Source organism: Neovison vison, chromosome 11 (genome assembly GCF_020171115.1).
Source record: "Neovison vison isolate M4711 chromosome 11, ASM_NN_V1, whole genome shotgun sequence".
NCBI classification, from domain to species: Eukaryota; Metazoa; Chordata; class Mammalia; order Carnivora; family Mustelidae; genus Neogale; species Neogale vison.
In genome coordinates this window covers 112234637-112253136 of record NC_058101.1, presented here as the reverse complement: position 1 = coordinate 112253136, position 18500 = coordinate 112234637, and the positions used below count along the sequence as shown (strand labels likewise).

Sequence of the window (18500 nt, the reverse complement as noted above, 5' to 3'; positions counted from 1 at the left end):
ATACACAGCAGACTCGAAAATGATATACTCATTAGATGTATATGTTTTGCTGTGGACTTCTGGTGAGCCTTATCTATGAGCCTGGGACGACTTCCTTTATGGGGCCATGAGAAGGACAAACAGATGGTTGATAGGTTGAGTTTCAGTCAGTGTTCCAGAAAGCAACTTAACCTGCTCAGCTTTACAAAACCAGATGTCATGGAATTGTCAGTGTAAATTGCATACTAGCATACTGGCAGGCCAATATTTGGGGTTATAGTAATGCTCTGGTAGGTTCCCCACCCCCCCCGGTAGGATTTTAATGAGAAATGAATAATCATAAACTTCTAGAGAAAAAAAAAAGGAACGTGAAAATCCCATTCTACAGAGAAGGAGACACAGGCTCCTAGTACCCTGGACAAGTGACCCACTTAGGGTCAGTTAGAGGGAGAGCTAGTCTGAGAGCATAAGTCTCCTGACCCTTAGTCCAATGCTATTTTTTGAACTCAAAATGTTCAAGTTCCTTGTGTTTGATTCTTTCTAACAATGTTCAGCTTGTATTTATAGATATTGAAAGCATGCTATACATAGGAAGAGAGATTCGCATATATATTAAACATCTATATAATGCATACACAGAGAGTCTGTCTTCATTAGTTATCTATGATTACTACGTGCTGTGATGCGCTCCATTTCTCTTTTGCCCTTCAAATTGTTAAGTCCTTCAGCCGGTTTAGAAAAAGACAAAAAGAGGAATCATTTCATTGTGACTGAAGAGAGGCAACAGCTTACAATTTAACAGCCATTATCTTGACGAGGAAATTCAGCTTCAGAGTACTCAGAAGATTAAAAAATAGTCTGTATCTGTCTTGTAATGAAAACGAGAGATTTAAAGCATCACCATATTTAGCCTTTGGGACATCACAGTGGCTCCTGTTTCTTATAACCCCTTACAGCATGGAGACATCCATCCGAAGGGCACTATCAGCAGTAAGTACCATGAGCCAGATACTTGCCAATAGCTGCCCTTCCTTCACAGTCACCCACATCCGAAGGCCCCTGGAATATCATTTAACACTAATGCAGCCATGAGAAGCTTCCCTACGTGGGTGGTGTGACATAGGCCTCTCATGTAAGAGGTGGCATACCCTCAAAATCCTTCCCAGGGTTGTTAGGGTTGTTTGATACAATAAATCATCAAACATATGAGGACCTTCTGTATGTCCGACGCTGTGAGAAATGCATAGAGTGGTCTCTCCATCTAGAACGGAGCTTACTGCACAGCTAGGGAAATGAAACCACCCATAGAATGCCTGGATGACAAGTGAGTGCTAAAAAGTGTGGAGAAATAAAAGGATCACACACTAGAGCAAAATTGGGAGAGGAACTGTTGAGTATTTCTGGAGAAAGGAGAGGCCCCATCAGAGATGAGCTGGACTAGAAAGGAGCAACATGTGGAAGGAAAGCTTCCGGAAGAAATCATTCTGTTAAACCTTGCCTCATGGTTAGGATGAGGGCCACGGAGATAGCAGTTTTGCCTTCACTCTAAGAACCCTGGAGGGAGTGAGTGAGGCAAGTTCCAGGAAGTCAACGTTGATCAGATGTGTTTGGGGGAACAGGTCAGCTCCTTTACTTGACTGAGCCCCAGATGGATGAGCAGGATGACTCAAACATCTCCATCTCCCAACTCTAGCTCTGGGGGGTCTGGGGTACAGAGAGTCTTAGAGAGGCAGGGACATCTGCTGGCGCTGTGTCAGTGCCCAGGTAGCTTTCCTTCATCTTCCCCATAAGTTCACTGACAAGGGCTAGGAATTTCCAAGCCTAGTCTTTCTTTGAGTGTCAGGGAAGCAGGTAAGTAAGTCTCACTGTTGGAGCCCGAGGCTGGGAGAGAGTAGCCATGTGGGTTGCCAAGGGACTCTCCTGGAGATTTTAAATTAAAACGAGAAACGGTAGTTTGACGTGAACTAGATTGAGACTTGGACAGCTCACTCACCATAGACTATGACAGTTGCTGTCGTGCTTTTCCTCTTGGCAACGATGTTTTTGGCCACACAAGTGTAGTTTGCAGTATCTGAGAGGCGGGCCTGCTTTATGATGAGGTTGTGATCAATAGTAATATAAAAATTCCGATCTTCAACGGGATCAATTATGTCTTCATTTTTCAACCATTCCACCTAAAGATGCAAAGAGAAATAGAGAAATCCCCAGTATGGATCCCTCCACGGCTGTATGTCCTAACATGCGCTTCATAATTTGTGTAACATTTCTCCATGCTCTGAGCTTCTGCAAACCAGAGGAAGTAACTTTCTGAGGTCACGTAAAGTATCACTCACCTGCCAAACACGATTCTGTATGTACTCCATTAATTCTCAAATGTCAATTAACCGATTGGGAAATGCAGCGTTCAAATTGTTTTCACTTTGCCCTGAGGGCAGGAACAGGGAATGCGCACTGCCAAGTTCAGAACCCAATCAAAAATAATAGGCTAAGCATTTCAAACTGAACTCAAAGCTCTTTGCTATTTGATTTGTTTACTCTTGGCAACTTACTCACGGCTTTTCACAAAAGAATGTAAAGACTATTAAAAAAGCTCAAAAGCCATCTTAGACATCATGTAGCTCTAATAAACCAACATTTGGATGATTTACATGAAACCTTGCTGAAACATATGGATTAAATTTTCCCCAAAACGCATTTATGTTAAAATGTAGCAAACACATATTTGGAGATGCTTTCAAGCCAAAATACTTGGAGGAAAAAAGGTTTTGTATCAACTTTCAATATAATCCAAAGAGCATATACATTATTCTCAAAGTTCTTTTTTTGTGGATCACTAGGCTTGGTTTGCTTCTGGGGAGCCTGACCTAATACGTGACTGTTCAAAAATACTGAACTATTTTTTCATGCAAATAACATTTAGCAATAGCAATGTTATCCTTATGGATTGAAAGGAAGGAGATACAGCTGTATAAGCTGTCCTAATGGAGGATAAACGATTTCTTGTTCTATAAATTGATTCTTCTTCTTCCTCTTTTTTTTTTTTCTATGCACAGGTTTTTCCATAAAACAGAACGTTTATATTTGCCACACTTAAACTTTTCTTTTGCAGTGATGGGATAATGGATATAAGTAATCTTTAGCAGGAGAGAGTCAACAATGTTGCCATTTTCAAAATCTTAAGGAGTTTTGCTGGCACCACAAAAGGTCTGGAAATTAATCTCTAAATCTGTCAGTGGGTTTGATGTGGTACAGCTCTAAATTACATCCAACATAGGGACTCTAAAATAATACTTCTCTAATCCTTAGACGAGAAGCCACAATTTAAAGGGGGAAGCAAAAACCAGCAACAATCCTGAAATAAACCTATGAGGATGTAGTTAAGGGCAACTGTTTGTAGTGATATAAAGTTTGAAATGGTGAAACATTTCTAGCCTCGTCAATTTTTGCATTCTAACTGGTATAAGGTGGTATTAAATGTAGTTTCAATTTGAATTTCCCTGATGGCTAATGATGATGAACATTTTTTCATGTGTCTGTGAGCCATTTGAAAATGGCTAAAACTAAAGAAGTTTTGAGAAGTGTCTGTTCATGTCTTCTGCCCATTTTTAGACTTGATTATCTGTTTTTGAGAGTTGAGTTTGAGAAGTTCTTTTAGATGTCGGATTCAGAGTCCAGAATGCTCACCATTACACCACGGAACCGTCTCTTTTTGATCTTGGATGGCAAAAATTAATAAGGCAAGAAACAACAAGTGTTGGAGAGGATGTGGAGAAAGGGGAACCCTCTTACACTATTGGTGGGAATGCAAGTTGGTGCAGCTGCTTTGGAAAAGTGTGTTGTTTCTTCAAAAAATTAAAAATAGAGCTCCCCTATGATGCAGCAATTGCACACCTGGGTATTTACCCCAAAGATACAGATGTAGTGAAAGGAAGGGCCATATGCTCCCTAATGTTCATAGCAGCAATGTCCACAATAGCCAAACTGTGGAAAGAGCCAAGATGCCCTTCACCAGATGAATGGATAAAGAAGATGTGATCCATATACACAATGGAATATTACTCAAGCATCAGAAAGGATGAATACCCAAATTTTGCTTCAACATGGATGGGACTGGAGGAGATTATGCTCAGTGAAATAAGTCAAGCAGAGAAGGTCAATTATCATATGGTTTCACTTATTTGTGGAACATAAAGAATAGTATGGAGGGCATTAGGAAAAGGAAGGGAAAAATAAAGGGGAGAACTCGGAGTGGGAGAAGAACCATGAGAGACTGTGGACTCGAGGAAACAAACTGAGGGTTTTAGAGGAGAGGGGGTGGGGGGATGGGTGAGCCTGGTGATGGGTATTAAGGAGGGCACTTGTGATGAGCACTGGGTGTTATATGCAACTAATGAATCATGAAACACTACATCAAAAACTAATGATGTACGAAGTGGTAACTAACATAATAATAATAAAAAAAATGGAGAAAGGTTCTTGGTATTTACACTATGGTAGTGAGAAACAGAGTGGAATCCATTTAAAACAGTGGAGCTTGAAAACATGCATTTTTGTTTCCAAATACAGACAGCACTTTAAGTCAGGTCCATGCTTGGATATATCTGATCAGAGAGTCATACTCTCTTGACTTGGATTGTCTCAAAATCTAAATTTTGGAACACTGAAAAAAAAATAAAATTAAATTAAAAAAAAAAGAAAATAACATGATACATGGCATTGAAAATCAATGAAATTATAAAATATTTTAATATGGAAGAAAATATCTTTCTTTTTTAGTTTCTTTTTAAACTTAAAATATATTAATTCCACATATTCTGGGAAAAAATAAAAATTAATGTGTTCATTTGAACTTAAGAATTAAGATTGATATTTTATGTAGTTAAATCAAAATAAATCAATAAACAATAATTTTAAGAAATTTGGCCGTATGTATATAGTAGTATGATCTCATTAGAAACACAAGAGAGAAGGTAGCAAAATCCATACTGCTATGAATGCTGACAATAATGAACAATTATCATTAATTATCATTGATAATAATTGAAAGCAGACATTAATTTTTAAATCTAATCTTTATATAGCATATCTATGCCATTCTAAAGAAAGCTTTCTACTTACAGAAGGCACTGTTGGGCTTCTCTGAGTTGGTCTTGGATCCACTGAGTGTGTGCGTATGTGTGTGCTCATAGTACTTTTTTTTTTTAAGATTTTATTTATTTGACAGACAGAGGTCACAAGCAGGCAGAGAGGCTGGCAGACAGAGACGGGGAAGCAGGCTCCCCACCGAGCAGAGGGCCTGACGCGGGGCTCGATCCCAAGATTCCAGGACCCTGGGATCATGACCAGAGCCGAAGGCAGAGGCTTTAACCCAGTGAGACACCCAGGTGCCCCTCATAGTACTTTTCTTTCAAGGATCCAAACAATTCCTACTCTTTGAAAGATGGGTCTCAGACTCCTGGACTCTGTCTTGGAATGCCTAAGAGTTCACAACTCCCCTGCCTCACAATCTCTGCCTTAGCCATTGTCTCACGGGTATGGAAATATGCTTTGTGTCTAGTTGGGGTCAGAATCTGAACTGCTATTCTCCAGACTTCCCCTGCGGGATGAGGATGAAGCTATCTCCATGAGGTGTCACCTGCATGTACACACCTACTGGGCTTCTCATTTTCTGTCCAGCATGCTCCACCCACCTAGAAAGTTCTCTCTCCTAGGAATGTTTCCATAAAAAACCTCTTGCATTCAAATCTTGGCCTCATAGTTTGCTTCTGGAGAATCCAACCTAACCTGTGACTGTTGAAAACTATGGTTTCTTCTATTTAAATCACATCAGTTAATAATAGTGATATAATCCTGATCATAAGTGACATAAAGAGATCCTAAGGGATATTGCAAACAACTTGTTTATTTGAAAGCTTATTACATGGAAGAAAATGAGCAATATACACAATTGACAAGATGTACAGTCCTCCGCTCTACCAACTGAGCTATCGAAGGAATCACCACAATTGACAAGATCTAAAAAGACCTCTGTGATTATTGGGTAAACCATCTTTACTTTCAAATATCCTTTTCCATTTCTCTTGAATCTCTTGCCAGTGCTGGAGCAATGATTATGACCTGAGTTCTGAGTGCCCCTGAAGAACCCCAGAAGTACTGTGGAGACCCCCAGGGTTCTGTGGGGGACATGGCCCTCCTCCCCAACTCTGAGATTAACCGGAGAAGCTCAGTTTTGCTGTTTTCATACCAGGCTCATTCATAATGCCTTTGTTTAGAGAAACAGAGGGTTCACTGCTGCTTAGAAATAGCCATAGGAATGGAGAGGTGAGCCGTGGGCTCCTTCAGCTTCTGGTAAGTCCCCTACCCCCTGTTCCCTTCATGCCAGTACTCCCAGCTGCCGCGATGTCCTGCTTTGAGACCACATCTCCACAAGAAGCTCAGGTCATCACTCACTGCCTGCACTAGGATCCCCATACTGCTCTGTGCCTCCCCATCTCCCACCCTGCAGAAGTCTCTGCAGCCTTCCACGCTGCTTCGGAATGCAGCAGCAAAATAGTCCCAAACCTGAAACTCTTTTTAGATTGTTTTCTCCATTTTTCTTTAACTAAAATCTAGCCCTTCATGATGCTGCTATGTTTTTTTTCTGGAGTTCTCTCAAGTGGTGGATCTTTGATTTCCCAAATCCAACATATACTCATCCTGGCGGTGGGGGGATGGCCTATCTATTCTAGACCATTCACTCCAAACAGCTTTGCCTTGAATCTCATGCCATCATATTATGTCACCCACTTTCTTTCTTTTTTTTTTTTTTTTTGTAGTCATCTACAGACCTCTGGACTCATAGTCACTTAATCCAGCACATTTCCTGTCATAATTTCTAATGATTTTAATAACCACAAACATGACACTTTCAACATTTTGGCCTCTCAATTACATGGCCCTCCTTCCTGCTATGATCTTGGTCTCTAAGAAACTCACACTCAAAGGCCAAAGACTTTCAATCATGGCCTCACTGTAGAATAATTTGGAGATTCATAATATATCAATTCTATATCCAATCCAGAGAAATTAAATGTAACCCACAGAAACCCCGATTCACCAGTCAAGACTGGTTTAGTTTCTTTATTTTTTAAGCTCCTCAAGGAGCTGTGACTTACTGAGAGGGTTGAGGAGTACCACTCTAGCTGTCTCTTAAATGAGATTCCTGGACAAGAAGCATCTATGTAATCTGGAAGCCTGATAGGAATGCAGAATCTCAGGTCTGCCCACTTATACTTATTGAATCAAAATAAGCATCTCAACAAGAAATTCAGGAATTTATATGCACATCGAAGTTAGAGAATCTCCTGTCTAGTTCTTGTCCTTATCATTAATTGCAACCCCTCTGAAACCCAAGTTCAGTTATCACCACTTTCTTCCCTTCCCTGTTTTTCTGGTTTACCCTGTCTAGGACCTCTATTGTGACTAACTCTCACCAGGACCCATAAATCTACTAAACTTCCCAATCTTCTCTCCCACTCCTCTCACGTTCCCTCTTCTCTCTTCGCCACTTTTCAATGGCCATGGCCATCTTCTCAACAATCCCTTGCCTCACATTCTCAGCTCCCCAATCCTTCTCTTTCCCTAAGGCACTCACTTGGCCACTCTTACCCGACACCACCTTCAGAGATTTGCAGCAGAACGTGGCTGGGCACAGCCATATCGAGTAGAGTCATCTTAAATTCATGATAACAGAACGCGATTGGGCCCTTAATTCTGCCAAAAAATTGTACTATATTTTCATCATCTGTTCATGGTCCTATCCTTCTAGACAGCTATTTCACACCTTCTCCTCTCTCCTTAAACACTACCTCCCTCTCTATCTTCACTTTCAGCTGATGACCACGATTTTTCCTCCACTGAAAAAAGTGACAATCATGAGACATCTTCCAGAACTCCCACTATCCCCCTCCCCACCCTTATTCTTCACCCTCTCTCTAGTTACAGGTCAGCTCTCCATGTTCCCACTTGCCACCTCTCATTTATATTCTGCACCCCACTCCCTCATGCCTGGTCAAGGGCAAGGCTCCTCTCTGTCTCTTAAAGCATTAATATTCCCTCTACATGGAATTATTTCCATCAGCATACAGACATACAAGTATTTTTCACAACTTAAAACCCTCCCCACTCATTTCTTCCTGCAGTCACCTCCAAATTTCTTTGCTAATCTTACAAAAGGCTTTGAAGTACTTGTTGCTATTCCCTCCATTTCCTGTCCTCTTCATCTCTGCTGAATCTCTCCTAATGCACAATCACCTCCAGCTTTCCACCTGTCCTGCTCTTTCCGAAGTCACCAATCCCTTTCATTTTGTGAAATGTACTGGTGAGGCGTTAGTACTTAAGTCACAGGACTCAGCCACAGGTTGGACCCCACTGGTTTCTCCCTCCTCCTCACCTGCTTTCTTGGTCAGGGCACCTGGATTTTGTTATATTTCACTCCATCTCCCACAGCTTCCCGGGGCAGAAGTCTGTTCCCCTGTGGAGGCTGTCCCTGCACCTCTTCTTTTTTTCTGTTTTCTATCTATATTCACTTCCTTGGTGAGCTCATCCAGTCTCATGCAGAGGTCTTTCACACTAAATTTATCTTCAGTCTAGACCCGCCCCTGAACTCCAGACTCATATATCCAACTGCCTTCTTTCAGCTCCACTGGGTTGTCTAAGACCGACCTCCTGCACTGCACTTCCAGACCTGCTCCTCCCACAGCGTTGTCCATTTTAGTTAATGCCAACTCTATGCTCCCAGTTACTTAGACAAAAACCTCAGACTTGACCTTGACTCCTCTCTACCTCTCTCTTTGCCCACCGGAAGTCAGAGCAGCACATTAGCATTTGACCATTTCCTGTTCCTTCACCACCCACCCTCTCCTGGTTCAAACCACCATCATTTCCCTCCTAGATTATGGCGGCAACTTCCTGTCTTATCTTTGTTTTTCTCCTTGGCCATCGACGGTCTATTCTCAACACAGCAGAGTCATCTTCAGACTCAAAGTTGGATCATGTCACATCTCATCTCTAGCCTCTGAAGGCTCCCTATCTTGTTTTGTTCCAAAACCAAGTCCTTATAAGGACCCACCAGGCCCAGCATCACCAGGAACCCTGACCTCTCTTGAGATCACCTTGTTCCCTTTCTCTTCTCTCATCTCTTTAGCATGCTGCCACCTTTGGTGGTCCTTACACACATCAGTGCAGCCCTTGCCTGGCGGATATTGAATCTGCTGGTAAACCTGTCTGAAATCATTTCTCTCCCCCAGGTATCTGCATGATTTTCTCCTTTCTCTTCTCCAGGTCTTGAGTTGTCACCTTCTTAATGAGTCATTACCTGATTTACCTTTACAATTACAACATCTCTCTCTGCCTATGCCCATAATCTCTCACCCTCTTTTCTGTATTTTTGGCCTGGCACTTCTCACTATCTCAGATAGTCTATACTTCACTTAGCAGTTGTCTCCTCCACCAGAATTTAAGCTCCACAAATTTTGATCAATTTTTTGATCATATAACATTGAGCTTTGGGGCCTTAAACTGGCATATAGTAGGTGCTTAGTTAGTATTTGGTGAATATATGAATAGAAACAAGACATGTAGTGGGATCAAGTCTGTTACACAAATTTTTAGATCTCTATAAAGTTGCTGCTCTCACTGGAAAAAAATAATTTTAAATATATTTAGTGAGGCCATTTCAAACATCTATTCTAACTAAGTCCTACTGGAGATTAAAAACACAAATCTCTAGTGCCCAAGGTGAAATCCTTCAGAGCTGGCTGGGCCTTCAAATGACTCACTGGAGAAATCATAAGATAAAAGAGGACTTCTAGAATTATGCTCGGAGACCCCCAATGTCTCAGTAACAATTCTGAGTCTAAAGTGTCATGTGGACAGCACGTTTTAACTAAGGGATCTTTGAAAGTAGCATACCACTCTAACCCCCATTATACCTGTTTGTCCCCTGGAGAAGTAAGAGAGGTTGTTTGAGTAATTATTGCAGACTTCATCTGGTAAACACAGAATCTAGGTGATCATGGTAAATCTGAGCCTAAAATCCAGCTCCCCAAGAACTTTAACTTTTCATAAACAAAGAGGCAGGCACCTTGTTTTTTTCAATTTCATTCCACAAACACAAACATGTGAGGCATGGTGTCAAGTGCTAGGGGAGAAAGGGGCAAATCAGATAAGTGCTTGCAATACTTGAGAATAATTCTGTTTATCATGTAAGAGGCTGTCTAAATCAGCAAGGGAAATCAATACAAATCTTTATAAATGTATCTTTTTATAAAAAAAAAAAAAAAAAAGATCCTTTTCATGCAGTGTCTCCGGAACCCAACAGCATCAGATAAAGTGACATTCTTCCATTTGAAGTAATTTCACAGCGAATCTCCTTACATAAACTGCATGTGAAATCCCAAGAAGCAGTAAACAATCTCTTGTTGTGTTAGAAATTTATTGCATGGAATAGTAATTAATTGTATTGTTGCAATGCTATTTATTTGTAAGCTAATCTCGGTTCATCAGGAGTCAGTACTTTGGTCTGGCCTCTGAATTCTGTTCTTATTTGGGTCATTTCAATGCTGTTTGTTGATTTCACCCAGAGATGTGGCTTCCTCCCACCCCTCGCATTTAGCAAACCATCTGATTTATACATGGGAGAAGTCTTTCTGAGTTAGAAGTTATTTTTAGCTATGTATAAAACATTCAAGAAGAGAGAAAAATAGGTTGTAGTTCAGAAACAATAAAAGGCTTTGCCCATAAACCATAACTTGTTGTCAGCACTGCAGTGAGACAAAGTAGCGTGTCTGTCCTTGTGACTCAGTAACTGCAGTCTTTTCAATAATTTGGGGCACATTTGAAATAATTGACTCAAGTGTTTATCAAGAAATGGGAATTTATTAACAGGTAATAAAAATAGTTACAGGGCAATGTTAGGATGTCCTATTTGCATATTCTGTTGTTATGTTTGCTGTTGATTAATCCCACTGTGTACAACAGAAAATCCTCCTTTAAGAAGCAGCTGAGAAGGCTGCTCTGGAACCTGACTGCCTGGGTTCAAAATCGAACTCTGTCACCTCTGTGTCTCTCATGGTTAAGTTCCTCATCTTTGCCTTGCCTCAGGGTCCTTTTTTATAAAATGGGGATAATCCTCAAATGCATTCTGTAAGGTTTGTAAAGATCAAATGAGTTAATACACAAATTACATACGGTGCCTGACATACAGTAAACAAGCTTAAATTATTTAATATTCATTAAGGATACATTTATAGGAGATAGGAAAAAGCCCAAACTACTCTAAAAAATGGCAGAGAAATGGTGTTAATTTAAAGACGAAAAGGAGGGGCACCTGGGTGGCTCAGTCAGTTAAGTGTCTGTCTATGGGTCAGGACCTGATACTGAGGTCTTGGGATCAAGTCCAGTATTGGGCTCTCAGCTCAATGGGGAGTCTGCTTCTCCCTCTCCCTCCGCCCCTCCCCACTGCTCGTGCACTCTCTCAAATAAGTAAATAAAATCATTTAAGAAATGATGCCTTGGGGTACCTGAGTGCCTTCGGCTCAGGTCATGATCCCAGGGTCCTCAGATGCAGCCTTGCACAGGCTCCATGCTCTGTGGGGAGCCTGCTTCTCCCTCTACCGTTGCCCCCCCCCACCCCTCACTGTCTCTCTTGAATAAATAAATATATTTATAAAAATAATAAAAACAAAAAGGAAAGTACTTGATATCTGAATTCCTTTAGCTTTCCCTGACATTTTTTACTGAGACAAAATCAACTCACCATTAGATTACAACTCTTTAAGATTGCACTAGAAATATATAAATGATTAAGTATTAAATTGGCCAGTCTAGTTTGTATGCTAAACCTAAATACATATTTCCATTTAAATTTTGTGAATCCATGTCTAGAGATGTCATTAGCATGTGTGTGCTTTAGAGAAAGTATAACATGGCATTTTAATCAGTCTGCATAAATATTATTTTCTAATTTTTTTAGATTACAAGCAAATCATCACACTAGATTCATTCTTGAAAGTATGAGTAGGAAAGATTTTTAATAATAGAAATTTTAACAAGATTAATTTGAGAAAGTTATTCTTGTACTTCATAATCAGGCATAAACGAGAGGCAATTTATATATTACTATTACTTTTACCTAGACTCAGACCACCCACATTTTTATACTTTTCATTTTATCTGAGTTTCCCAGTTGTGTTTTCCTGCAACTTCAAGTTAGTCATCATTGCTTGTTCTTTTTTCTTTTAACATTCAAAATATTTGTTATGTGTTTTTAAGTCATAATTAGAACTCAATATAATATGTAGAGACAAAAGAAAAAGAACAGCTTAAAACTGGTTTCATGAAACTTGTTCCAAACACAGAACCAGCCACTTGGTCAGGTTTCAAGTTTTTATGTTAAATATTAATATTCTTTTTTTGAAAGATATTACTAATCTGAGAGAGAGAGAGAGAGAGCGAGCGAGTGCGCGCAAGTGGGGGAGCGACAGATAAAGACAGAGAGAATATTTTTGTTGTTGCTGTTGTTAAGATTTTATTTATTTATTGGACAGACAGAGATCACAAGTAGGCAGAGAGGCAGGCAGAGAGAGGAGGAAGCAGGCTCCCCGCTGAGCAGAGAGCCGGATGTGGGGCTCGACCCCAGAACCCTGGGATCATGACCTGAGCTAAAGGCAGAGGCTTTAACCCACTGAGCCACCCAGGCACCCCAAGAGGGAGAGAATCTTAAATAGATTCTCCGAAGACTGCAGAGCCCAATGCATGGCTTGATCCCATGACCCCAAGATCATGATCTGAGTCAAAATCTAGAGGGAGATGCTTAACTGACTGAGCCGCCCAGCTGTCCCTCAATACTAATATTCTAAAAAAGAAAAGATTCTTAAAGAGTCTAAGGAATAAATGATTCAAGCATATTCTTATTTTCCATAAACAATGTAACCCTCATAACATGAAAATAATTTTACATTTGTCACTTAATGAAATATGTTTTTTTGGACACACTCATTTCTTTCTTGGTATCCCATGATGTCCAGTCTATCCGCCATCTCTCCCTCTCCCTCTCTTTTTAGTAATAAGCCATTTCTTGTTTTTATTATTTGGACCCGTGCAGCCTCCAAATTGGATTATGCCCTTAGAAATCCCAGGTTACCCATTTGTGTGCTGGGGGGGAAGTGATGAATAGATAACATAAAATGGTCATCAGTTGGGGAGCCCAGGTGGCTCACTCAGTTAAGCACCTGCCTTCGGCTCATGCTCATGGACACTCAGGTCCAGGGATCGAGTCCCACCTCAGACTCCTTGCTTGGTGGGGAGCCTGCTTCTTTCTCTCCCTCTGCCTGCCACTCTGCCTCTCTCTATCTCTCTATCTCTGTGTGTCAAATAAACAAAATCTTAGAAAAAATATAGCCATCACTTGTTCTTTTAATGACACTGGTCTCTATCCCATTCCCTCCCACCCACCCCCCCGCCTGCAGAAAACAGCAAACACATCTTTGGATTTAACCATTTATCCGGGTTCCCAAAAGAGGGAGTTTCCTTCTGGTCATCTCTGCTCTCACTATGGCCCCAAGTTCGGGAGTGCCTGTCCTGAACTCTCTTCTCTGCTTCTCTTTCTCTCTACTCAGAGAAGATTCTGGGTCAGACTGGTCCAATAGGAAAGGAAAGGTAGATATTATGGCTCATGCTGTGGTTATAGGATAACTGCCATCCTTTAGGGTGACAGTTGCCCTGTGGTCCCAAGTGCGAATCTTTAAGAAAGAGTTCAAAAGCAGAACATTTTCCCTGCCCTAAAATTGGGAGGGCAGTGACGGAGTGAGCAGGATGAAATGTGTTGGTGCGGAGTGAAAAAAGAGAAACCAATGGGCTGGTATGGAGTATTTCAGGCACCGAGTGAGGTACTCTAGATACATGATCTCTATTCCTCACGACTGCTCTGTGAGGGAGGTATGTACAGACCCATTCTTCAGATGAGGAGAATGAAGTTCAGAAAGAGTAACTGGTGTGGGCTTACAAAGCTCATGGAGGAGCACAGATCTGGATGCCAGACTGCCTGAGCCCTGAGTTCTTGTTTGCCTACAGAAGCAAGAACTGGGAGGAAGCCACTGTAGAGCGACAGACATAAGCACCCATGGAGGGGGCTCCAGATCACAGGGTGGTAACTAGCAGAAGCTGGGACACCAAGAACACGTTAGTTACTCCAGGACATGGACCTGGGCTAGCCTCTAGCTAGTGCTCTGTCGGGAAGCAGTGTGACCCTAGGAAAGGGCCATCAGCCCCAATCTCTGTTATTACCACCACCCTGCTCAATCTTACAGGACCAGCACAGGTTCACTTTCAGAGCCAACATGACAACTGATTGGGTGTGCTTGGATTTCAGGGGCATCAGGAAAGAATCCTTGCTCTTGGAAGATGCACCCCAATTTTTGGCAGTGACCTGAAATGTCTTTAGGAGGGGGCAAGTTTTGAATCCCATCATTACAGGGTTCTCTTTACATGCAAATGACCTGAGATAGAGCATCTTGACCTAAACCATATAATGTATTACACTGCCATATAAATGACTAAGGGAAAACTCTTTTCAGTTTAAAGAAGAGTATGAAGGTATGTATGTGGATTTCAAGCTGGAAATCAAGTAACCAGCAATATGCAAAAATGTTCTAAGGAGTGCAGAAACAAAAAGATATTTAAGGGAAATCTGTATTTGTATCTTTAACTTCACATACACTTCATCCTAAAACCAACTGCCCTGAAAACGTGCCCTCTGCTTTTCAAAATGAAGGCATCTCCTGCATCCCAATGTTCCCAAGATACATTTGTATGAGAATATAAAAGCCTCTAGGGTGGCCAAAGTTGGGGACAAGCTAATCGGGAAGATTAGTGTGGTATTTGAGGGAGGAAAAGCCTATAATGACAGGGTGACAAATTCTTCTCCAAATCAGGTCATTACAATTCTTGGCATTCATCAAAATTGAAGGAGGCCCTCCTATGCCACTAATGGGTCCCTGAACATAATATATGATAATAGAACACTATCTGATTTAGTGTCTTTACTAGTTTCAAAGACGTTTACCAATTAAAATTTAAGTTTAATACGCGAAAGGAACATCTAGTGCAAAATGAAAGATACTTAAAAATATTTTTAATGTACATATTTTTTACTAACAGCATTCCATCAAATTCTATCCCTAAAAAAAACCCCCTCCCTTGTGCACAGACCCATATGTTATGACTCACCTGTGTTAAATCTAACTGAACACTCTGCAGGCCGTTATTTTCTTAGGCAACGTGCTCCGCAGCAAGGGTGCTGAGCAACGTGAGATCGTTCTGTAAAGGGCAATCTTCATATTGTGAGACTTTGTTCAACGTTCAATCAGGAAAGTGCAAACACAAATAAGGTCATCTTCCTCTCGTGAAACATGTTAGGAAATGGGAAAAAGAGCCAGTTTCTGCAGAAGGCGCTCGCCCCACTTGCGAGGCCAATTCCCACCTCCTCCTCACACAATCTCACACTCAGAAGCTACACTCACTGCTCACTTTGTCCCGCTCTGACTTCCTGAGGTCCCAGGTCATCAACATATTTACTGGATGTTTTTGTGATCCTGCTTAATCTAAGCAGATGACATACGTCTTTTTTTTTTTTTTTTAAACTGACCAAATAAGGCCAAAGGTATAAACTCCTCTCAAAGCTGTTTCTTCCTCCTGTGTCAGGTCATCCACACACACACCCATGTCTCCTCTCCATCCTAAAAACCAACCAACAAGGAAATGACTCTACGACACACCTGCTCTTCGCAGCCTCACTTCCGTCTCCTCTCTCTCCCTTGGTGGCTAAGCTGTCCTCATCTCTTCCTCTGCCCACTGAACTTCAATTTAGTGCTGTCTGGATTCACACTCACCATTCATACTACACTCGCAGAGGTGACCCGGGGCCTCCCTCGCTGCCCCGCCCAACAAGCCAACGGCATCATCTTTCCCTATATCCCTCTCATGTCACGTAATTAACTGTCCTTCTCCAAACCTCTTTCCTTGGTCCCTTCCTTTTATCCACCATGGCTCACATTGTCCTATGCAGGGCTCTCTCTTTCATTTTCTCTCCTTTTAATTTTATAGCAGTAGTTCCCAACTTGGTGCATCAGAATCACCCAGGGAGGTTTGAAGACCTGTTCTTGCCCCACCCCTGCCCCGGCCCCCTGCAGAGGTTCTGACTGAATGGGGCTTATGAAGGGCCCAGGCCCTGGTGTTTTTAAAAGCTCTTCAGGTAACGCTAATGCAGAGCCAGGTTTGAAACCATTGGCCTATATGCACTGGTGATCTCCTTCACTCTCATGGCTGTTCACTAAAAAAATCTTTAACTCCAGTCCCAATGTTCGTTCAGTTCCATTCATATTTTCAATTACTTTCTTGAAAACTCCATCGGAATGCTCAACAAAAATGAAAAGCAGAACATGTGTTGAATCCATCTCAGTATCTCCTCATCTTATCTCCCTCTCCATAAACGTGGTCCTCCTGGTTTCCTATTTAATTATGGAGTCATTACCCTCCCAATCCTACACTCAGAGCTTACAGGAATCCTCTTGTACCTTTCTTCAAAAACTATTTTATTCAGTTATGAATGATACTGAAAATGGTTTTTCAAACCTGGCCCCTCTCCTCTACCCCTACTCTTAAGTACTGTGATACTACTTTAATTCCAACAATTCTTACTAAAAAAGATTTTTTTTAAAGATTTTATTTATTTATTTGACAGAGGGAGAGAGAGAGATCACAAGTAGGCAGAGAGGCAGGCAGAGAGAGGGGGAAAGCAGTTTCCCCGCCGAGCAGAGAGCCCAATGTGGGGCTCCATCCCAGGACCCTGGGAAAATGACCTGAGCTGAAGGCAGAGGCTTTAACCCACTGAGCCACCCAGGCGCTTTTAAAAAACAAATCTTAAAAACAGTAACTTCAGTTAAAATGTTCTCCATTGTGTCACTGTTTCTAGGTTGAAATCTAAACTTCACATGAAATCTTTTACAAGCGCCCTCAATTATTGCTCTAGCTTCACCTTGATCACTTACTACTACTCTCTAGACATATGAGATTCCTGAAGTTTCCTTAGCATGGGATCATCACTAACATGGCCACTCTCTGCATTTTCTGTCACTCTACCCAGAATGCCTTTCTCCTCCTTTACTGTTGAGAGAATTTTACCCATTCTTCAATATTCACCTCAGGAGGCACTTTCATTCTTAAGCCCTTTTTGTCTGTTTTCCTTTTATGTCCAGCTGAAGCAATCTTACCAAACCATCTGTTATACTGTACTGTAATGATTTGTGTAATTTGTACCTGGGAGTTCACGACAGCATGATTGCTTATATGTATGTGATATCTCCAATACGATACATTTTGAACATCTCTGAATATATATGTTCAGTTTTGTATCTAGTTTTGTATCTAGCACAGTATCCTAGCAGAGATGTTCAAAATGTTATTTATTGTTTATCCAATGAATATTTGCTGAGTATCTACTACATGACCTCACTATTCCTGGCACCTGTGATGCATCAATAAACCAAACAAAGTCTGCCCTCCAAGTGATTCCCAAGACAGAAGGCAATTATAACCAATATAAATATACTGGATAATTTCAATGGTCCCTAGGGCTAGAAAAATTTTTTAAAAAATTGTTATACAGTGTTTTAGATCGGGTGTCAGAAAACATTTTCTGTGAAGGGTCATATACTAAGTATTGTAGGTCTTGTATGTCAAGATTTCTAAATTGTAGGATAGACAATATGTAAATGAACAAGCATGGTTGTATTCCAATAAAACTTTGTCTACAAAAACAGGTGGTGGGCCGTATTTGGTCTGCAGGCTATATTTTGCTCACTCTTCTTTTGGTTGATAGGGAAGGCCTCTCTGTAGAACTGACTGAGCACTAGGACATGAAAATCTAGAAAAAACCAACCATAATGTGCCAGATATTCCAGGTGCAGGGAAGAGCAATGACAAAAGTCACATTTTGTTTGAGAAGCAGAAATAAAGCCTCCATGACTGAAGTGTGGTGAAAGAATGAATGAATGAGTATGAAAACAGAAGCATGAATGAGTGCCCAAACAGAAAATAAAACTACTGCTATGAAGCAGCAAGTTTATGTAAAGAGGCATTCTCTTAATTGAGATATGTAGCCACATTCAGAGAGAAGAAACAAAGACATGGGATGCATAAAACTCAGTAGAATCTACCTAAAATTAGTTTACTCACTGAGTACCCCCCGAACAGCTATTATACACTGAGGATTATTGCAGGTACTAAAAATCAGACAAAATATTTAATAATTATGACTTTCAAAGTTTTAGACAATTGCAATGTTGGATTCTATCGATGATTAGCAATGCATATATTTTGATTTCTAGAAGCTGAAATATGACTTCTAGGTACTGCAAAATACTGCCTGTCACAGAACTAAAAACATTACTATGATAAACAAGCAAATAAAAAAAATGTGACCT

The 18500-nt window shown here is 40.9% G+C and overlaps 1 protein-coding gene across 2 annotated transcripts in view; it reads right to left on the bottom strand.

Moving 5' to 3' along the window:
* Nucleotides 1–18500, bottom strand: part of UNC5C (unc-5 netrin receptor C) — a 355335-nt gene that overhangs the window by 65041 nt on the left and 271794 nt on the right. For both annotated transcript variants that reach the window (XM_044224455.1, XM_044224456.1), the window contains exon 5: nucleotides 1973–2153. In XM_044224455.1, the coding sequence (XP_044080390.1) occupies nucleotides 1973–2153 (181 nt within the window). The remainder of the gene's footprint in view (nucleotides 1–1972; nucleotides 2154–18500) is intronic.